Source organism: Mesocricetus auratus, unplaced genomic scaffold (genome assembly GCF_017639785.1).
Source record: "Mesocricetus auratus isolate SY011 unplaced genomic scaffold, BCM_Maur_2.0 Super-Scaffold_100006, whole genome shotgun sequence".
In the NCBI taxonomy this organism is placed as follows: Eukaryota; Metazoa; Chordata; class Mammalia; order Rodentia; family Cricetidae; genus Mesocricetus; species Mesocricetus auratus.
The window spans coordinates 71817110-71840422 of NW_024429190.1; the positions used below are offsets into that span (position 1 = coordinate 71817110).

Below are 23313 nucleotides of genomic sequence, written 5' to 3' on the forward strand. Positions count from 1 at the left end.
TAAACTAAATTCAGCTGGAAGCCTGGCTCCTCATTTGTCATAAACTCTGCCATTGGTGTAGCTGCCACAGACCTGAGAGCTCACTGGGTTGAGGAACTCTTAGCTGACTTCGCCTTTGGGGTTGAGAGCAAGCACCTCCAATAAAGTGCTAGAGAGTGTTGAGCCATGGGGGTCCTGAGGGAGAACTCAGGCTAGGATAAAGTCTGTATACATACCTACGATGTGGAAATAAACGTGTATGTAGGACATTTTAATAGTGAGATGGTTCACAATTACATTTAAAAGCAATCTCAGCAATAAAGCAACTGCCTTTTTTAAAAATAATGTGAGCAATGTATCTTACGCACTTTCCTGAGATAATTATATATTTGAAGAATTTCTTTCAGAAAGCAAATTCAATGCTTTGCAGAGGTTTTATGGAATTATCAAGAGTTTGACTAGTACCCGGCCTGGTAAAAAACAGAAAGTTGGCAGTGGTGTTAACTACTGTCTTCTATGATCTTATTGATGTATTGACTTGAAAGCGTTGATGAGACAGGGACTGGCAGGGTGGCTCAGTGGGAAAAGTGCTGGTGGCATGAGCCTGGAAAGGTGAGTTTGACCTACAGATTCCACAGTGAAGGGGAGAACAGACTCTCCAAAGCTGTCCTGTGATTTCTACCTGGACAGCATGTCACATGTATGCACAGACTCCTCCTACACATACAAAACAATGACAAATAAAAAAGAAATTAAAGGCAAGTCTGAGACTCTGAAATGCTTCACCTAAAACCTGAGCATGCAGTACCAGTTTTATTAAACTGAAGACTCATTGGTTTTTCTATAATATCTATGTTTGGTATCTATGACACTTCCAATGGGGAACTAAATTATTTCTTTACTAAATGATCTTTTGCTTTTCTGGAAACTATACAGTGTCTAACAGTGTCTAGCTGCTTAAGACTAAATTGCCGAATATAGATTTTATTATGAAAGTGCTTCAGACACTTTTATTATACTTACTGCTATTGTTAGTATTTTTGGCACTCTTGTTAGAGGTGTTGACTATCCAAATGCTTATCTTAGCATATTTTATTTACCATACTAAAAGTTAAAGTGCAATGGGAGAAAATTGATAAGCTTAAAATATATGATTTCTTTGATAATTTGATATTTTTATTTACCACTCTTATTCATAATCAGACTAGGTACTTCACATCTTTTCATGTTGAGATTGACTGTTCCTCTAGCCTGATAATGTAACCATGTGATTGGTGAAGAAACATATTTAAATAGGAGGCTTTGGAGCAATCTTCCTGAAAACATGACACAGAATGCGTATTTCTGTCTTTCCTTTTCTAATTTTCACAGTAGCATTACAGTGATAATTAAAAACATTCACTGTAAAGAACTTTATTTTCTCTTTTATAGGCTACTGTTTATAGAATTTTGTCTAATATCAACAACTTAGAAGATACAATGAAGTCATGATGAAGAAAATTAAATGTTACCCATAATTTTGATATGGCTCAGAAGTAGTCGCAATTAATATATTGCATAATTAATTACCATCTTCATTATAGCATGTATATATCCTATATTTATGAAGTCAAGATAAGGCAAATATAATTTTAAACTCATTTTATTTTTTATGATGGCTATTTCCTAAACTTTATTTTATCAAATAACTTTAATAACTATTTCATTGATTAGATGAAACATGAACACAATTTCTGGACCTTATATTATTTTTAACTTGCATTTATTATATAAGTTATGCTTGTAATGATATGTTTTTACTGTTATATGCATGGTCTTTGCAATTGGCACAGAAGAGAGAGAGAGGTGAGTTATAAATTTGTCACAGCTTGAAGTAGAATAGAATGCAGTCGGGGATAAGAAATAGTAAAGGCTACAGGTTGCAACTAATTGAGACTTTTAAATGTAATATTGACCACAGAAACACAGAAGTGAGTGATCTGACAGCATAATATATTATTATATTTTTTGGAAGTATGCTGAATACAAGACCCACAGAGTATATTTAAACTTCATCTATTTTACAACTTCACTCTGGTCAAGTAGCTTTATAATTTCTAATAAGTAGTGCATCTCACTCCTTCAAAGATGATTAGTAATCAGAACAGAATATGCAAATAAAAAAGTAAAATAACATATGCAAAGCAAATGAGGCATCTATAGTAAATGAGATAATTAGCAAAAACTGTGTCTGCAAATAGCAAATGCTTATAAATGTTAGACATACATCACAGAAATAGTCATCCAAAAGACAGATAATTATCTGACACACAGTTGTCCATACTCTCAAACTGAAAGCTGCACGTATATGTATGTATAATATACACACTTATTCATAGTTATATATGGTCATATGTACCATTTACAAAAAGAGAAAGAACATACAAAGGTGGCACCATGATACAAAGATTATAATCAAGCAAAAGATGGTTAAAATTATGAAGGAAATAATGGAAGAAATAATTTAATTAATTAATATATAAATAAAAAGATATAATGGAAGATGAGACTAAACATGGATAGTAGAACTACAAAAACTCAGAATAAGCACAAATAAAATAATGTCATGGGTACACACATGTGCATTAAACTGTAACTCCAGAAAAAGAGAACAGAAGAGAATAATTATAAAAATATGTGAATATTTTTTTTCCTTTTATGGGGGGGTGGTTTTTGAGACAGGGTTTCTCTGTGGCTTTGGAGGCTGTCCTGGAACTAGCTCTTGTAGACCAGGCTGGTCTCTAACTCACAGAGATCCGCCTGCCTCTGCCTCCCTAGTGCTGGGATTAAAGGTGGGTGCCACCACTGCCCAGCCATGTTTTTTCTTAAAAAGAGAAAGTAACTGAATTTTCAAATCAAAACGACATTAGTGCCACAGGACGAACTGAGATCTAATGACTAATGCCAAATTGCATCTTAAAAAATTTATTAAGCTAAGAGAATAATTTAAAAGATGATAATGTTATCTTGGATGCTTTTTAAAAACCAGGGGAATAAATACGATCTCTTCTCAGTGAGAAACAGCAAATGTAGCAACATCTATGGTATTTTGAGAAAACAAAGTATGACCAATGATGGGGAAGTCCTGTGTATATGTCAATAAAGCACTGTTGGCTAATAGGGAAGACAGATAGGTGGGACTACGAGTCTAGGAGGATTCTGGGAAATGTAGTGAACTGAGCCATGGCCATGTGTTTCCCGGGAAGAGGGGATGCAAGTCTGTGTTCTTGGAAAGATAAGTCCAATATATATTGGTAATTATGGGTCAATAATTAAGTCAGACCTAGTCAATGAGAAACAATAGCAAATGGCCAACAGCTTCATAATTAATATAGTGTCTGTGTGTTATTTGGGGGTTCAGACAGCTCGGCAGAGCCCAAGCTGCTGGTGGGAAAACTATTGTTACATGACCAAAGAATCAGAATTCTAGCTAAATGACATTTCAGGTTTAAGCATTACAGAGAAACTATGGCCAAGGATGTAGAAACTTAGAACAACTGGGTTACTAATATTGAAAAGGAGGAAAGACACTTTTATTGAGAGAATTCAGCCAGCCTAAAGATGGATGAAAATCAACATTTAAGAAAGGGATGTCTTGTGGCCAATAAACTGGTAAAGAATTTTAGGAACTATTTATAAGTTTTTAAATTTGGCACTGTAAAATCAATGCTCCACTTATCACTCCCATGAGATAGAAACTTCCTTAGGTGAGCCAAACCCTGGTTCCCACAGGCCAGCAGGAGACACTAATGTTGTGTTCCCTTGTAGAAAACAACAAAGCTGTAGACTGATGTTATACAAAACATGCCTTAGGGAAGTATATGGAAATTCAAATGCTTTGTGGTGAACATCTGAATTTCATTTTTTAAAATTTATTTTTAATTTTAATTGTGTGTGTGTGTGTGTGTGTGTGTGTGTGAGTGTGCAGGTGATACAGAGCCCAGAGAATACATCCCATGTCCTAGAGCTGGAGATGGAGGAGGTTATGAACCACAGATACTGGTGATGGGAACCAAACAGCTGCCCCAACATCTGAATAAACCCTGAGTTTCATTTAATTAGTTTATCATTGAAATGCAGATAAAATCTATCTAATTCAGCCAGACCATTCACTAGTGTCATTTATTTTGTTTTCACACTAAATTTCAGTTATCAGGATCCTCTCCTCTCCAGGCACTGATTGCCACATCTTAGCAAGCATTGCCGAGTAAGAACCGTACCTTTGTCAGCTTCTTCTGAAAACCTGCTGACCTCACCTAGACCCTTTTCCTGCCTGGTCACACTGCCCATGTTCTCTTGCTCATCTGGCCTCCTCCTAAAATTTTCTGTCAAGTTTAGTTATGTTTGTGTTAGCTTCTGAGACCTGCTGAACAAGGTACAATAAACTGAGTTGCTTAAACCAACAGCAATTTGTTCTTTCAACTGTAGACTACAGACCAGGAGTCTAAAATCAAGGTTAACCTTATAGCATCTGGTAATGGCTCTCAACTTTTCCTTTCTTTAGTTTGTAGCTACATCACTCTAGTCTCTGTTTCCATCTTTACAAGGTATTCTGTATGGACACCAGTTACACTTAATTAAATGGTCTTTCTACTCCCATGTGACCTCATCTTAACTGCTTACAATCACTCTATTCCTAAGTAAGGTCACATTCTGAATATGGGTCCCAGGACTTCAGCATATCTCTTGAAGCTATGTAGTCAACCCATAGCACTAAGTCATATCCTGTAAAAGAGAAGTTTCCTTTTTCCATTTGAATTTTCTAAAGAGCTCTGAGAATAAAAATTTTCCCTATTAAAAAACAACAGAATAAAAGATAATATTCTTTGATCATTTCATAATGTTCACTATATATTGTTATTATATTCATCCCCACTCTGCTTCATAACTCCTTTCAGACCCATCCTCCATTCTCACTCTCCCTTCCCCTCTATCCCTACCCCTCCCCACCCTCATCGCCAACTGAGTTCAATTTGTGATGCCCACATATTCATAGATGTGAAGCCATCAACTGGAGCTTAGTTAACCTATAAGGAGCTACACCACACCTGTAGGAGTAGAGGCTAAGTGAGCCTGAAGTCTCTCCATGCTGGAATGTTTCCTGGATTGGTCTTGTACAGGTTTTATGTAGATAACCACAGGTGCCGTCAGTCCATGAGCTTTGGGCTTGTCCTGGAGACACTCCCACTCTATCGCTAGTTCTTATAGTCTTTCTGCCTGCTCTTCTGAGTTGGTCCCCTGCTTGGGGGAAGGGATGTGATACAGATGTATACAGATGTATTGTTCAGAACTCCATCCACTGATACTTACTCGTTAGACTTTTACCAGTTGTGGGTTTCTGCATTTGCCACTATCTACTTCACAAAGAATTTTCTCTGAAAAGGTTTGAGAGTGTAACTGTTCTATGGGTATAGAGATACATATTTAGAGGATAATTTGATACTTTGTCCATTTAACAAGATAATGGTAATAGGTACATATGACATATGATGTATGGGATCCCCAACCATTGGTTCTTGGCCATATGTACACAGTCAAGCATGTGCTTCCTAGCCAAGCATGTGTTTCCTCCTATGAAATGGGCTTTCATTCAGATCATTGTTGGTTACCAAATAACACCCATACCACTATTGTACCCAGGGGCATATCTTGCCATGCTGGTCATTATTTTAGCTTACAGGGTTCAAAGGTTGGTAATTTTCTGGTATTATGAAAGCTAACCGTCGGGGAGGAAGCTTTCTTGTCAGCACCAACTTGATTTCTCTATGTCCTATGAAGGAAGTATGTGGTGTCAAGTTCTTTAGATATTATGCAATGATGTTAACTAGTGGTTATTTCTTGAGGCAAGTGGCCTATGTATAATACATGGTATCAGGAATAGTATATCTAGATTTCCATCCTCTGTGACATTATAATGTTATATTCCGTTTCTGTAATCTGTTTTATTCTGTATATCACTAAGATGAATTTACCATGCATTACTTTGTGTGTAGTGATGTGCCAGACATGGTCCAAGTACATACGAGATCCTAGAAATAAATCCTGTGGTCCATAAATTAAAGAACAATCATATGCTTAAATCAGATAAAAAGGCAGTTGTTGGTGGCAAGGCCAGACAATGTTGAACCCCTAAACTTGTGATAGACGTTTTGGAATTACCTTGAAAGTAGAAGAGAGCTGAGACATGACTAAATTTCTATATCAAATTGTAAATCCTTGGTTCTGAAGGAGAAAATAATCTAGTGAGATTAGAGCATCATATTTAGGATGTTGTGAAATCAAAAATGCCTGAGAAATAGTGGGAAATCAGATGTGGGTATTAATAACAGAGCTGGAGAATTGTGTGTGTGAGCAGTTTTTCTCACACGATAGCAGCAGGGTTCATGCAACATGGGTACAGTCTAGAGAAGGAGGGGGTGTGTGGGGAGGGAGAAAAATATGCCAAGTGGCACTCCAGGACCTTCTAAACATATCATGGAGACAGAGTAAACTGTGGCAGGAAAGTTATGTAACTTTTTTTGTTGTCATTCTCTCATACCAACTGCTTACCATATGTCATGCCTTGTCATTGTTTGCCAGATTTCACCTTTTTATAGAATTAAGACCCTCTATCACCTGTTTAAAAAGGTAATGAAAAAGAGAGGAAAGGATTTAAAAATATCCCATTGTAGTGGCATCTTGCCTTGGCAGTGAACTTGTGGTGGTGGCCACACCCTTTGGTCATGGTCTGAGGTGCAGATGTGACCCATTATAAGATAGAGGAGGGACTGGCTCTCACTCTCTTGGGTTGCAGAGAGCAACCCAATTAATAAAGTAATTAAAACAAAAATATTCATTGAGTAAACACATGACTATTTTATTTCACCTGTTTGAATATTTTGATAGGGTATTTTTCAACACAATTTTTTAAAGTGTCTAAAGTATTAGTCCATAATAAACTGAAGACATAAGTGCAAAAATTAGAAAAATTTCTAATGAGTCATATATCTTAGCCAGTTCAGTTTATTGTAACAAAATATTGTAGACCAAGTAACATACATAACAGAATTTTATTTCTCATTGTTCTGGAGGTTACAAATCAGTGGTTAGGAATCTGATGCAGTCCACTTCTGAAGAGTCTTTGTCAATTTTCAGATCGTTTCTGACAGGGTGAGCGCATTCTCTGAGCCCCTTTTATATAAATATTAATTTCATTCATACAAGCCCTACTGTTATTACCCAATCACTTACCAGAGGACACACCTCCTATTATTATCACAGTACAGTTTAGATATTAACATTTATATGAGGGGAGGGGACACTGACATTCAGTTCATCACAGATTAAAACTTGTCACTACTATTATTTGATGGGGGAAGTCCGGACATTTGTTAATAAAGCACTGTTGAGCCAATAGGAATCTAGATAGGTGGGACTAGGAGTCCAGGAGGATTCTGGGAAGGAGAAACACAAGAGAGTCGACATGTGACGCCATGGGGTAGGAAGCCTGGAACTATTCTCCAGTAAGAGACATACTTAGATTAACAATTATGGGGTAATTACTTAAGTCAGAGCTAGCCAGTAAGAAACAAGCAAGGCCAACAGCTTCATAATGAATATAGCCTCCTGTGTGTTTATTTGGGACTGATGCGGCTCTAGAACCAGGCTGGCGGGAAGGCTTCTCTCAAAGAAAAAGGATTCTCTTTACAATTATTACATTAAGGTATTTTGTCATTATTGTCAATTGGAGCCAAACTAAACTATATATTTTCAGAGCTTACTTATTACACAGATTCATTGTCTACTCACTGATGTAGTTGGCATTCTGTGAACTTGTCTAGAGTTGCCCCAAGAGACTGATGATTTGCTATATGACACAAGAAATTGTTTTGAAGTTTAAGTCATGGAAAAATTTGAATTTTTGAGTTTTAAATTATAGAAAAAGTTTCTGCTAATACTATTCAGTAGTACAAAGCTTAATTAATATTAATTTTTAAGAATGAGCTTTAAAAATCATAGTGGTTTCTTGTTAGGGAAGGGTGAAGTGGGGCTTTTCCATGCATGTCTTAAACTTGGTAAGAAGCAGAGGGTGGCCTCAAACTTATGGTCCTTCAATTTCTGCCTCCCAAGGACTATAATTACAGACATACACTGTTGTAATTTTAAAAAGCTGAACATGAGAGAAAGAGACCAATGTGACAGAGTTTGAGTGGGTGGGATTTTTATTAGGGGGAAGTGAATGGGAAAAGGGGTGAGGGGAGAGAGGAGACCAGCCTCTAGGGACAGGAGAATCAGAAGAGAAAAGGGAGGCTTGGGGTGGGACAGAGAAAAATGCAGAGAAGAAGAAAGAGAGAGAGAAAGGGACAGAGAGAGACAGAAACAGAGACAGAGACAGACAGAGACAGAGAGAGAAACAGACAGACAGAAGGGTAGATAGAGAAAGAGAGAAAGATGGGAGGTGGGCAGGGTCTTTTTAAAAGGGAATGTAGTGGATGTGCACAGGCGGTACTCTTAGCGGCTGCAGTTGAGGGCTTATCTTCTCTGAACTCCAAGGGCAGACCAGTATAGATGCCTGAAAATTAACATATACCACCACGCCTGGTTATGATGTTTTTTTAACGAAACCCAAATTGTGCCCTGTGGAAGCTAGTTATATATTGAATAAGAGAAATTCAGACAAAACTGAGCAGAAACAAAACAGACTAATTATGTATCACATTGCTTCTGTTCATTGGATGGCCATAATTTGAACAATTTCATTGTTCTATAAACTGTAAACAAGAATAACTTGAAGAGTCTTCAGTGAGTGGGACAAATCTTCAGAACACTTAATAATTACTCAACTACATAGTCTGGTCCTTTGGAATGCTCTATTTGCCTATATTTTAGTAGTTTTCCCACTTGACTCAGAATACTGCTAGCATTCTGACAAGTATTAACTTCTGTTACATGATAAATGACACAATGGCTAGGATTAGCTAGGGGATAGTGATGATGCCCCATGTGTATGAAAACAGAAGTAATATTAGATTTTGACAGCATTTTTTTACTTAAAAGAACATATTTGAATTGATTTTTAGAATTATAGGCATTAATTTTGTTGAAAAGAGAATACAAAACTTTGAATATGTGACTTATGTGTCATATTTTGCTTTGTTCTTAATTGAGAGTCTGTATTTCTACAAAAATGGAAGGGAACAAAATATAGGAGAGCGACTCAGGGAAAAGAAAGAAAAGAGCTCTCATCTTAAAGAATTCCTGGTTTGATAGATAAGACAAAACTGTTAATTTTAAAAATTGCTTTATTTACTATTATGTGTTTTGGTAGTTTGTCTGCATATGTATTTGGGCACCATGTATATGCCTGGCACCTGGGGAGTGTAGTGATATTTTGTTTATAATATAACAAATAAAGCTTGCCTGAGATCAGAGTGTAGAGCGAGCCAGACTAGTTAGACATAGATTTCAGGCAGTGGTGGCACATACCTTAATCCAAGCACCCAGGAGGCAGAGGCAGTCGTCAAACTAATTACCAGGGAGGGGCATTTAATTTAAGGTAGTCTCTCCACTATTGTTTAGTTTGTCAGTGAGTGTCATCCTTGTAGATCTCTGGAAATCTCACTGGTGCAAGATATTTCCTCAAACCTATAATGACTCCCTCTATGATGGTGTCTCTCAACCTGCTCTCTTCTATTCTTTGCCCAACTCAACCTTCTGCTTCCCTATGTCTTTCTCTCTCCTCCTCATCTTCCTTCTCGTTTCCTGGTTCCCTCTCCCCCCATGCTCCCAATCTGCTCAGGAAATCTTTCCTCATCCCCCTTCTCTGGGGTACCATGCATATCTCTCTTAGGGTTCTTCCTGTTTCCCAGACTCTCTGGCAGTGGGATTGTAGGCTGGCATTCCCCCAATCCATGCCTAAAAACCATATATGAGTGAGTACATACCTTGTTTGTCTTTTGGTGACTGGGTTACTTCACTCATGATGGTTTCTTCTAGTTCCATCCATTTGCCTGCAAATTTTAAGATTCCATTGGTTTTTGATGCTGAATAGTACTCCATTGTGTAAATGTACCACTTTTTCTCTAGCCACTCTTCAGTTGATGGGAATCTAGGTTGCTTCCAAGTTCTGGATATTACAAACAATGTTGCTATGAACATAGTGGAACAGGCGTCCTTGTTGTATGAACGTGCATCTGTTAGGTATATGCCTAAGAGTGGAATTGCTGGTTCTTGTGGTAGACTGATTCCCATTTTCCTGACGAATCCCCATACTGATTTCCAAAGTGACTGTATGATTTGGCACTCCCACCAGCAGTGGATGAGTGTTCCCTTTTCTCCACATCCTCTCCAGCATAAGTTGTCATTGGTGTTTTTTATTTTAGTCATTCTGACAGGAGTAAGCTAGTATCTCAGAGTTGTTTTGATTTGCATTTCCCTGATGGCTAGGGATGCTGAGCACTTTCTTAAGTGTGTTTCAGCCATTTTAGACTCCTGTATTGAGAATTCTCTATTTAGTTCTGTATCCCCCATTTTAATTGGGTCCTTTGATGTTTTGGAGACTTGCTTCTTGAGTTCTTTGTAAATTTTGGAGATCAGCCCTCTGTCAGATATGGGGTTGGTGAATATCCTTTCTCATTCTTTGGGCTGCCGTTTTGCTTTGTTGACAGTGTCCTTTGCCTTACAGAAGGTTCTCAGTTTCAGGAAGTCCCATTTATTAATTGTTGTTCTCAGTGTGTGTACTCTGGTGTTATGTTCATGAAGTGGTCTCTACCAATTGGTTCAAGGGTACCTCCCACTTTCTATTCTAAGAAGTTTAGTGTGGCTGGATTTATGTTGAGGTCTTTGATAAGATGTGTACATGGCACTAGACATGGATCTATATGCATCCAGTAATGCTAGAATCATTTTTTGAAGATGCTTTCTTTCCTCCATTGTATAATTTCAGCTTCTTTGTCAAAGATCAGGTGTTCATACATTTATCAGTTTATATCAGGGTGTTCAATTTGATTCTATTGGTCTACCTGTCTATTTTTGTGCCAATACCAAGCTGTTTTCAGGACTATAGCTTTATAATGGAGCTTGAAGTCAGGGGTAGTGATACTTCCGGACATTGTATTGTTGAACAGGTTTGTTTTAGTTATCCCAGGTCTTTTGTTTTTCCACATGAAGTTGAGAATTGCTCTTTCCAGGTCTGCAAAGAATTGTGCTGGGATTTTAATGGTGACTACATTGAATCTGTAAATTGCTTTTGGTAAGATTGCCATTTTTATTATGTTGATCCTACCTATCCAAGAGCATGAAAGATCTTTCCATTTTCGGGTGTTTTCTTTAATTTCTTTCTTTAAAGTTTCAAAGTTCTTGTGATACCAGTCTTTCACTTGTTTGGTTTGCATTACCCCAAGGTATTTTATATTGCTTGTGGCAACTGTAAAGTGTGATATTTCTCTGATTTCTTTCTCAGTCTTTTGATGTCTGTATATAATAGGGCTACTGGTTTTCTTGAGTTGATCTTGTATCCTGCTACTTTGTTGAAGGTATTTATTAGCTGTAGGAGTTCCCTGGTAGAGATTTTAGGGTCACTTATGTAAACTATCATATCATCTGCAAATAGAGAAAGTTTGACCTCTTCCTTTCCAATTTGTATCCCTTTGATCTCCTTATGTTGTCTTATTGCTCTGGCTAGAACCTCAAGTACAATATGGAAGAGATATGAAGACAGTGGACAGCCTTGTGTCTTGTTCCTGTTTTTAGAGGAATCACATTGAGTTTCTTTCCATTTAGTTTGATCTTGGCTGTTCATTTGCTGTATACAGCTTTTTATCATGTTTAGCCATGTTCCTGTTATCTCTGATCTCTCCAAGACCTTTATCATGAAGGGGTGTTAGATTTCGTCAAAGGCTTTTTCCGCATCTAGTGATTGGATCATGTGATTTTTGATTATCATCTAGTTTATATGGTGAATTACACTGATGGATTTTTGTATGTTGAACCATCCCTGTATCCCTGGGATGAACCCTATTTGATCATAGTGGATGAGTTTTCTGATGTGTTCTTGGATCCAATTTACCAGTAATTTATTGCATATTTTGCATCAATGTTCATGAGGGAAACTGGTCTGAAGTTCTCTTTCTTAGTTATGTCTTTGTGTGAGTTGGGTATCAGGGTTATTGAAGCTTTGTACAAGGACTGGCAAAGACCCTTCTGCTTCTATTGCATGGAATACTTTGAGGAGAATGGGTGCAAGCTGTTTTTTGAATTTCTGGTTGAATTCTGCCCTGAGGACATCTAGACCTGGGCTTTGGTTGAGAGATTTTTGATGACTACTTCTATTTCTTTAGAGGTTATAGGTTTATTTAAATTGCTTATGTGTTCTTGATTTAATTTTGGCAAGTGATATCTATCAAGAAAATTGTCCATTTCCTTTAAATTTTTGAATTTTCTGGAGTACAAGTTTTCAAAGTATGATCTGATGATTCTCTGGATTTCTTCAGTGCCCATTGTTATGTACCCCTTTTCATTTATGATTTTGTTAATTTGCATGTTGACACTTTGCCATTTGGTAAGTTTGGATAAACGTTTTTCTGTCTTGTTTATCTTCTCAAAGAACCAATTCTTGGTTTCATTGATTCTTTGTATTGTTTTCCTAGTTTCTACTTTATTGATTTCAGCCCTCAATTTGATTATTTCTTGGCATTTACTCCTCTGGGGTAAGTTTGCTTCTTTTTGTTCTAGAACTTTCAGTGGTGCTGTTAATTATTTAGTGTGACTATTCTCCAGTTTCTTTATGTGGGCACTTCCCCAGTGTTATGAACTTTGCTCTTAGCACTGCTTTCAAAGTGTCCCATAAGTTTGGGTATGTTGTGTCTTCATTTTCATTGAATTCTAGGAAGTATTTAGTTTCTTTCTTTATTTCTTCCTTGACCTAGAATGGTACAATTGCTCGGTGTTCAATTTCCGTGTGTTTGTAGGGTTTCTGAAATTTGAGTTGTTGATGAATTCTATCTTTAATGCATGGTGATCTGATAAGATACAGGGGGTTATTCCAATTTTGTTGTACCCATTGAGGTTTGACATGTTTCCAAGTATGTGGTCGATTTTAGAGAAGGTCCCATGTGGCACTGAGAAGAAGGTATATTCTTCTGTGTTTAGGTGGAATGTCCTATAGATGTCTGTTTAACCCAATTGGGTCATAACTTCTGTTAGTTTCTTTGTTTCTTTGTTAAGTTTCTTTCTGGTGGTCCTGTCTAGTGGGGAAAGTGGGATGTTGAAGTCCCCCACTATAACTATGTGAGGTCTTATGTGTGATATGAGCTTTAGTAATTTTTCTTTTATGAATGTGGATGCCTTTGTATTTGGGGCATAGATGTTGAGAATTGAGACTTCATCTTGGTGAATTTCTCCTTTGATGAGTATGAAATGACCTCCTTCATCTCTTTTGATTGATTTTAATTTAAAGTCTAATTTGTTAGATATTAGTATTGCCATCCTCGCTTGTTTCTTGGATACATTTGATTGGAAAATCTTTTCCCAGCCCTTAACTGTGAAGTAATGTCTATCTTTGAAGCTAGGTGTGTTTCTGTCTTCGAATCCATTCTTTTAACTTGTTTTTTTGTGGGTGAATTAAGAACATTGATATTAAGGATATTACTGACCATTGATTGCTCATTTTTGTTTGTTTTGGAGTTGTTGTTGGTGGAATTGTGTGTGGATTTTCACCCTCTTTTTTTTGCCTGTTGGTAAAGTGAGATTATCTATTGCCTATGTTTTTCTGGTTGTAGTTAAGTTCCTTGGGTTGGAGCTTTCCTTCCAGAACTTTCTGTATGGCTGGATTAGTGGATATTCATAGTTTAAATCTGGTTATGTCATGGAATATCTTGTTTTCTCTGTCTATAATGATTGAAAGCTTTGCTGGGTATAGTAGTCTGGCCTGGCATCCATGGTCTCTTATTCTTGGTAGAATATTTATCCAGGACCTTCCAGATTTCAGAGTTTCCATGGAGAAGTCAAGTATAATTCTGATAGGTTTGCTTTTGTGTGTTACTTGACATTTTTCCTTAGCTGCTCTTAATATTCTTTCTTTATTCTGTATGTTTGGGGTCTTGAATATTATGTTTTGAGGGGATTTTTTTTGTGGTCTGCGGCTCTAGAACCAGGCTGGCGGGAAGGCTTCTCTCAGGGGAAAAGCTTCCCTTTACATAATGGTGATCAGGAGTGGGATCATGAATTTCCACGCAGAATGACAAAAGCTTTAAAGGAATTTTAGAAACAAAAGAATGGAGAAAAGCATGGGTACTTGGTAGCAGCATTTTTCTTAGGTGTACTCTATTTTGATATTGACAAGCAAAGACTCACACGGCTTGCTTAAGGGAGTCTTCCTGACTCAGCATAAATAAAACCAACAAGGTTCTTTTAAGAGGCTCTGCTAATGAAAAGTGTATAGGTACAGTTGGAAGTGGCAGTGACCACATCTCTAGGCCGGCAGCTTTTGCTAGATGTCAGCATGGACTGAGGCGGTAAGCGAAATCACGCTTACGCCTGCCATCTTGGAAAAACTGCAGTTTAAACAGCCGCGGTTTTAACAGATGAGACACATGGCCAGAAAAATCAGAGATTTACAGTAAAGTCAGACTTTGATGAAGAAAAACATCTAAAGGTTTACAGTGTGTTTAAAAATATACGGAAGATTGAGAAAGAAAAAGAAATGACATAGTGGTAAATAAATAGAGTAGCCTGCTGTGGTGGGCGTGATGGCACATGCAGGGAGGATTTGCTGCAGAGGCAGAGGCAGGCTGATATACAAAGAGAAACCCTGTCTCAGAGAAAAATAAATAAAAGTAAAAGAAATGGAATAATAATAATAGATAAATAAACCACGTAAAGATGAAAATACCCAGAAAATCTGAATACTGTATGCTATTATGTTTTTCAGTTTTTTCATTGCTAAGGAAGGAACAACTACTAAAGCACACTTGATTATAAATGCTGCTGAATTAATTCAACTTATATCTTTTGAAAATGCTTTGACTTCAAAATTTAAGTATAAGGATATGTTACTTGGAAAAGGAGTTTTTGTTTATGTTTCTACAGAAAATAAAAAGCTGAGGATTCCTTCCAGGCTTCTGTGGTTTGATGAACCAAGACCCCCGTAAGCAATGGCCCAAGTGATTCAACATCTAAAACAGCTAAGATGATACAGTCTTACAGACCCTGAAACTAAGGACTTATATGGGTTTCTGATTTGTCATGATCCCAATGGTATGAACAACGCCCCCTTCCAGCACGAAGCAGTTTGGAATGAGCAACGTCCTAATTCCCATCTTGTTTATAAATCTTTGTTTTCATTTAAATGGGGTTGTTTATAATTGACTAATGATCACAGCCAATCTCTTTTTAATGGTAAAAATGGGAATTATGGTATGGGTATGGTTTTTTATTTGATACAAATTCAAGGTCAATTTTGTGATGTGTATTTTTCTCATGATTAAGTATTGTGCTTTTACTGATCTTTTAAAAATAATGCATAATTAAATACAGACTATAGATAGTTACTTATAATAGTCAGAATTTATAGTTAGGTAAGTTAGGATTTCTAGATATACAGAAATATATTTGAGATAGATAGTCTTCAAACCTTTCAAAGACCTTCAGGAAATGGCATTTAAAAGATTTTAGGTTTTTCTTGACAATGATAAATGTCTGCTCCTGGCAGCACCAATTACGTCTGAGAGGAAGATGGGCATCGAAGAAATTTGTTATGGAGTTTGCTTTCAATATGGCAAGATTGGCCATTTGGGCAAGAAACTGCTCTTGCCTGGATTGCTTGACTGTTGCTGTATAATCTGGATATGGTCCACTCTATTTGGTGTTCTGTAAGCTTCTTGTACCTTCATTGGCATGTCTTTCTTTAGGTTGGGAAAGTTTTCTTCTATGATTTTGTTGAGTAAGTGTTTTGCCCCTTTGAGTTGGTTTTCTTCACCTAGTATTATTTGTTTGGTCTTTTCACAGTGTCCCATATTTCCTGGTTATTTTGTGATAGAGATTTGTTGGACTTAAGATTATCTTTGGTCGATGAATCTATTTCTCCTAGTGTATCTTCAACACCTGAGATTCTCTCTTCCATATCTTGTATTCTGTTGGTTACGCTTACATCTGTAGTACCTCACCATTTGCCCAGCTCTTCTATTTCCAGAATTCCTTCAGACTGTGTTTTTTTTAATTGTCTCTATTTCAGCTTTCAACCCTTGCACTGTTTGACTTGTTTCTTGCAAATTTGCTTTGCTTTTTCTTCCATTTCTTGCATTTTTTGTTTTGTTTTTTCTTCCAACTCTTTAAGGGATTTTCTCATATCCTTTTTGAGGGCTTCGATCATTATCATGAAGTCATATTTAATGTCATTCTCTACTGCTTCACTTGCATTTGAATATTGGAATCTTGCTGGTATAGATCTCTAGACTCTGGTAGTGTCCTTTTTTTCTGTTGCTGAGTGTGTTTTTGTATTGTCTCCTTCCCCTCCCTTCTTCCAGTGGGTGCAGAAAGAGCCTCTTCCTCTCCTGGTGAATAGGGAACCAGTGTTCCCTTTTGATGGTTGCAAGAAAGTCCAATACTCTGGTATTTCTCCTCTTCCTGGTCCTAGTTCCATGTGAGTAGAAGGAGACTGGGTTGCTGGGGTGCACTGGCTTCTCAGTGGCAGAGTTCAGGCACAGGAATGTGGCCTATAAACAGGACCTGGTTTACCTGGTCCTGGTTATGTGGGTGGAGATGGAGACCAGGATGCTGGGGTGCCTTGCTCCTGCTGGGATAGGAGACTCAGTGGCAGTCTCCAAGCACAGGAATATGACCCAGAAACAGGTACCATCACATATTTACACTTGTTTCTATATGCCATGAAATTACACATTTTTATAAGATAAGGTATCTTGTTCTGTTTCCATTCTCACAGCTAGCTGGTCCACTCCATGGACGGTTTAGATTACTCTGTGATACTTGGATAAATGTGTTTCAGGATACAGCACTACTGCCGTAGTTTACTGTCTGTTTCTGTGACGAAACACCATGACCAAAAGCAACTAGGGAGGACAAGGTTTATTTGATACACAGGTTACTGTCCATTATTGAGGGAAGCCAAAGCAGGAATCCAGAAGAAGGAACTAAAGCAGAGACTGTGCTGACTTTCCACAGCTTGCTCAGCTTTCTTGTAAAACCCAGGACCACCCTTCCACATTAATCAGCAACCAAGAAAATGTCCCATAGATATGTCCACATGTCAATCTGATGTAGTCAATTCCTCAACTGAAGATCCCTCTTATTTTTGAGGGACTTAAGTTTTATGAAGTTGACAAAATCCTACCTTTACAACCACTATTTCTGTTGTCTATTCTGGAGACATCTGGTTTATTGGAAAACTTGCATAATTTCCTTGTTTTGAAAATAGATGATCTCAAGAAATATTCTTCTGGGGGTTGGAGGGAAGGCTCAATATTTAAGTGCACTTATAACTTTTGCACAGGACCTGAGTTGAGTTCTTCGCACTCAGATCTAGCAAGTTCCCTGTAACTCCAGTTTCAGGGAATCTGATGCCCTCTTCTATGTTCCCCAAGTAGCTTCACTCACATGCATATATCTATACATAGTAAAATGTAAACACACACACACACTCCTACAGACATTCTGACTTCAAGACCTAGAAACTCAGAAGTAATTGATGCAGAATTCTTAGGGGAGTATTTACACACTAGGAAAAAATATACTTCATATCAACAGGGATACTGTACTCTATAAATTGCCCCTGTAACTATACTCTAGAACATAAAAAACAAATTAATTACTTCTCATGTATCTTATATGCCGTTTATCCTCACTTTTATGTCAAGTAGAATATATGAGGTTGAAGCTGTTTAACACATTCATGGAAAATATCAGTTTCTAAAGTATCACCACATTCTGAAAGGGAGGGTTTTAAATGCCATGTTCATTAAAAATCTGATGATCTTTATTTTATGATACCTGGTATTCATCTTTAAAATAGCTGTTTTTGTGCCAAATCTAACACCAAGTACATTTTACTTCCTGCTGAACATTCCACACTCTCCTCTTCCATAGGGGTTCCGGATCCAGACAAGGGCAAGTCTTATGAGCACACATACAGCAATAGCTTGTAATGCAGTTTGTTTGTCCAAGAAGTTCTTGGCTCTGTAGCGCTGACAGTAACAGAAATGTGTTTGGAAGTCCCAAACCCAGTGAGATATGACTAGGAAGACAATGAAAGGAACAGATGGATATCTTTACAGAGCAATGATTTCAGAACCACACTTGGGGTCATGCCCATTTTTTCTAACGGAGATGTGACAAAGGGAACAGACAAGGGCTAGTGAAAAAGGCATAAATTTCAGTAGTTAAAAAAAAACTCATTTTAGATATTGAACTCGAGTTGGAAGAGGCGAGTCCGGTCTCAAAATGGAGGGCCATGATCCAAAGGAACCAGAACAGTTGAGGAAGCTGTTTATTGGTGGTCTGAGCTTTGAAACCACAGATGATAGCTTAAGAGAACATTTTGAGAAATGGGGCACACTCACAGACTGTGTGGTAATGAGAGACCCCCAAACAAAACGTTCCAGGGGCTTTGGTTTTGTGACCTACTCTTGTGTTGAAGAGGTGGATGCTGCAATGTGTGCTCGGCCACACAAGGTTGATGGGCGTGTGGTGGAACCAAAGAGAGCCGTTTCTAGAGAGGATTCTGTAAAGCCTGGTGCCCATTTAACAGTGAAGAAAATTTTTGTTGGTGGTATTAAAGAAGACACAGAAGAATATAATCTGAGAGACTACTTTGAAAAGTATGGCAAGATTGAAACCATAGAAGTTATGGAAGACAGGCAGAGTGGAAAAAAGAGAGGATTTGCTTTTGTAACTTTTGATGATCATGACACCGTTGATAAAATTGTTGTTCAGAAATACCACACTATTAATGGGCATAATTGTGAGGTGAAAAAGGCTCTTTCTAAACAAGAGATGCAGTCTGCTGGATCACAGAGAGGTCGTGGAGGTGGATCTGGTAACTTTATGGGTCGTGGAGGAAACTTTGGAGGTGGTGGAGGTAATTTTGGTCGTGGTGGAAACTTTGGTGGAAGAGGAGGCTATGGTGGTGGAGGTGGTGGCAGCAGAGGTAGTTATGGAGGTGGTGATGGTGGATATAATGGATTTGGAGGTGATGGTGGCAACTATGGTGGCGGTCCTGGTTACAGTAGTAGAGGAGGCTATGGTGGTGGTGGACCAGGATATGGAAACCAGGGTGGTGGATATGGTGGTGGTGGAGGAGGATATGATGGTTACAATGAAGGAGGAAATTTTGGTGGAGGTAACTATGGTGGTGGTGGTAACTATAATGACTTTGGAAATTATAGTGGACAACAGCAATCAAATTATGGACCCATGAAAGGGGGCAGTTTTGGTGGAAGAAGCTCAGGCAGTCCCTATGGTGGTGGCTATGGATCTGGTGGTGGAAGTGGTGGATATGGTAGCAGAAGGTTTTAAAAAAATACAGCAGAAAAGGGCTACAGTTCTTAGCAGGAGAGAGAGCGAGGAGTTGTCAGGAAAGCTGCAGGTTACTTTGAGACAGTCATCCTAAATGCATTAGAGGAACTGTAAAAATCTGCCACAGGAGGAACGATGATCCATAGTAAGAAAAGTTACTGCAGCTTAAACAGGAAACCCTTCTTGTTCAGGACTGTCATAGCCACAGTTTGCAAACAGTGCAGCTATTGATTAATGCGATGTAGTGTCAATTAGATGTACATTCCTGAGGTCTTTATCTGTTGTAGCTTTGTCTCTCTTTTTCTTTTCATTACATCAGGTATATTGCCCTGTAAATTGTGGTAGTGGTACCAGGAATAAAAAATTAAGGAATTTTTAACTTTTCAATATTTGTGTAGTTCAGTTTTTCTACATTTTAGTACAGAAACTTTAACAAAAATGCAGTTTTGAAGGTGTTTCCTTGTGAGTTAACAAGTAAAGAAGATCATTGTTAATTACTATTTTGTATGAATTTTGCTAAAGTTAACTGTAAAGAAACACCTACTGACTTGCAATTTAAGGGGAATCTATTCTTCCCATTTCCAAAACTATGAGTGGGCGCTGACATGTGGAGAGAATAGATATTTGTATGTTTGCAATGTGTGTTTTAGATAATTAGGATTGGGTAATAAAATTAGCATATTTGTGAATTTAATAGCATTAAGATTACTCTCAAATGAAAAAGATCTCAAAAGTTCCTATTTGGGTTTTGTGCATTTTATTTCAAAATGTAATCATGGTTTTAGTATGTTTCATTGAGTCCTAACCGTGTTAAGAACATCTCCATTCCACATTTACCCTGATCACATTGAAACTGCTGCCAATAGTTTGGGGTATAAAAGTATTTATATTTATATCACACTCTACTGAAGGGTGGTGGGTGTATTTCATCTTCCAATTTAACAGTCTTTTAATACAGGACCACTAAGTATGCTGTGTCTGAGCAAACTGGTGGATACCTGGTTCTGCTTTTCAGATGCAAAGTCCCAAAGCACATTATTATTCCTTGGTTTTTAGTGTCCCCCACCATACAACTTTTCAGAGCAGAGGAATAAAAGTCACTCGTTTGAACCCCCCCAAAAAACTCATTTTAGATTCTTGAAGATTCTAAAGATTAAAATGAATATGATTTTAGTTGTTTATGCATACGATACAGAAACCTGGAAGTATTGCTTTATAGAAAATATAGTGCATTTAATGACAAATAAGCTGGCTATCAAAGGTGTATTAGGCATACAATATGAATTTTGTTACTATTTGTTCTCTTGGAACAGAAGACAAAATAATTGAGATAGCAAGATAGAAATCTGCATTAAGACTGTTTTGTGATTCTAAGGAAAACCTTTGCCATATATCACTCTATAACTCTCTTTATGTTTATGGAACACACTGATGTCACATGGGGGTGATAAGGCAACTTCAGACTATTGACCACTGGATTTTAAAGTTTTTAAAGTTATGAAAGTATTGGTGTGTATTTTAGGAAATATCTTAAATTGAGTTGAAACAAAATGACTCTGAATTCTAGCAATTGGTGTCTTTTAAAATTAAACAAAGAAACAAACAACTAGAAAGTATATGAGATATGTGGATTTGGAGAAGGGTTATGTTAGGGCTAATAGCTAACATACAAGCTAATAGTTGTATGTTAGATTAAAAATGGTTTGTATGATTCAGTATTAGATGTGGTTGTACTGGTTCAGGGTGGCGGATATCCATAGGGTAGACTTGATTCTTGTGATAAAGCATGTAGAGCCTAAGAAGTCTTACAGTAACAATTTAGTGGTGTTTTGCACCTTCATGTTGTTGTGTAACCATCATTACCATGCATTTCTAGAACTATTTATATCTTAAACTTAGGTCTTATTGCTCTCCTTCTACAGTCTCCATAATATTGTTCTACACTTGGTCTGCATCAGCTTGATTCTTCCAGCCACCTTGTGTGAGTCGAATCATAGAGTGGCTATCCTTTTTGTGCATGGCATAATTCACTAGCATATTGCTTATGAAGATCATCCACGCTGTAGCAGAATTCCACCCGTTTTTCAGGCTGCATGTGCACACCATGTTTTGTGTATCCATGTATCTGTTGATGGACACTTGGCTTGTTTCCAATTTTGACTACTATGTTTAATGCTACTGGGAACATTAGCGTACACATATCTGTTTCAGCCCATGATTCCTATTCATTTTGGAATGTAGCTAGAAGTAGCATTGCTGGCTCATGTGGCAATTCTAAATTTAAGATTTGAGGACTTGCCATTCTGTCTTCCATAGCAGATGTACCATTTTACATTCCCACCAACAAGGGTCCCAAATTTTCCACATCCTCCCCAACACTTATTTTCAATACTGTTTGTTTTTTATAGCAGATACTTCAATAATATTCTTATTTGTATTTCTCTGTGAGAATAAGAAAAATACTACCATGTGCTTATTTGCCATTTTTGTATCTTCTTTGGAGAAGTGCATATTGACATTCATTACTTATTTTCAAATTTCTTTTTGGTTTTTGTTAGTGACTTATATTTGCTTTTGTTTTGGAAATTAATTCCTTACAAACTCTCTTATTTGCAAACATTGACATTTTACCCCCTTGTCATCATCCTTTGAAGGACTAAAGTCTTAAATTTTCAAAGTCTAATTACTTTATTTTTATTGTCTATGGTTTTGCATTGGACCTAGGAAGCATAACCTTAATGTAGCGATATTGGAAAATACTGCTGGTAGATAGATGAATGCATGACTGCAATTTGTTGACAGCCAAATACAATGCAAGAATTTTTAAAATCATGTTTTCATATCCTAGAAATAATTTGATTGAAATAACTGGGCAATTTTGAAAATTTATAGTATAATTGATTTCTAAGATGCACTTGATCTTACTCACAAAGAATTACTTCTGCCCTTTTGGGGGAATTTTTAAGACCAGAACGTAACCACTTATGCTGTCCTGGAAGTCTCCATGAAGCCAAGGATGATCTTAAATTTCTCATTTTCCATTTTCTGAGTGCTGGATTCACAGGTTCACACTACTGCACAATGGAATTCCATTTCCTTACCTCTAGGTATGGAGGAAATGTCCTTTATAAAGTGGAATTAAATTCCCTTTACACCATTGTAGAGAATACAGCAAGAATGGACTCAGGACTCTGGGCTGCCTGGCATTCCCATGAGATGTGGGAGAGGCTGGTGGGTTTGATGATGGGAGGGTGAGTATATCCAGAAGACCCAGTTTGAAGGACCAACCATAGCTGACCCTAACATCATACTATTTTAGTTATTGTCCATTCTCTTAAAAACTGTAGGGTCAACTAATGAGATAGACAGCAGAGCACGTTAGCATGTATCTGGGCAGTAGGTGGTGGGGATACCTGTGCCATGAGTGTGAATGAAGTGTGAAATGAAAGGTCACGAATTGCCATTTCCTTAGGACATCGTTGAATGCTGGATGGGAGAAACTATACTGGTACAGCTTTATTTCTCAATCTTTGCAAACTGAACCTTGAGAAAACTAGTGGTGTTTTGTATGCTTAAGATTGACATTTTACTCTCTGCAAATGGCCAATCAAGGGTCTCTGTGGTAAGTACTGTCTACTGTAAGAAGAGACTTCTTTAATGAGGGTTGGGAGATATAATAGCTAGTAAGTCATTAAAAGTCTTTTTACTGTCATGTCCATTTAACAGAATTCTAGTGACCAGGAGAAAGAAGCTTTCCTTTATGATAGGTCTCCTTATGAGTTGACACAC

The 23313-nt window shown here is 37.5% G+C and overlaps 1 protein-coding gene and 1 long non-coding RNA gene across 2 annotated transcripts; both read left to right on the top strand.

The window, feature by feature from the left end:
* Positions 1-5236: 5236 nt before the first annotated feature.
* Positions 5237-20638, top strand: LOC121140886. Its single transcript, XR_005877837.1, has 3 exons — positions 5237-5247; positions 9168-9170; positions 19595-20638. It is a non-coding gene; the product is annotated as an uncharacterized LOC121140886 (long non-coding RNA).
* LOC121140885 (heterogeneous nuclear ribonucleoprotein A3) lies at positions 18423-20218 on the top strand. The gene has a single exon (XM_040747457.1). It carries the CDS (start codon positions 18451-18453, stop codon positions 19522-19524), a length of 1074 nt encoding a protein of 357 aa, XP_040603391.1. The 5' UTR covers positions 18423-18450; the 3' UTR covers positions 19525-20218.
* Positions 20639-23313: the final 2675 nt, after the last annotated feature.

Bases quoted from the DNA above. Each gene is read 5' to 3' on its own strand.
- LOC121140885 (XM_040747457.1), top strand. From the start codon at position 18,451: ATGGAGGGCCATGATCCAAAGGAACCAGAACAGTTGAGGAAGCTGTTT.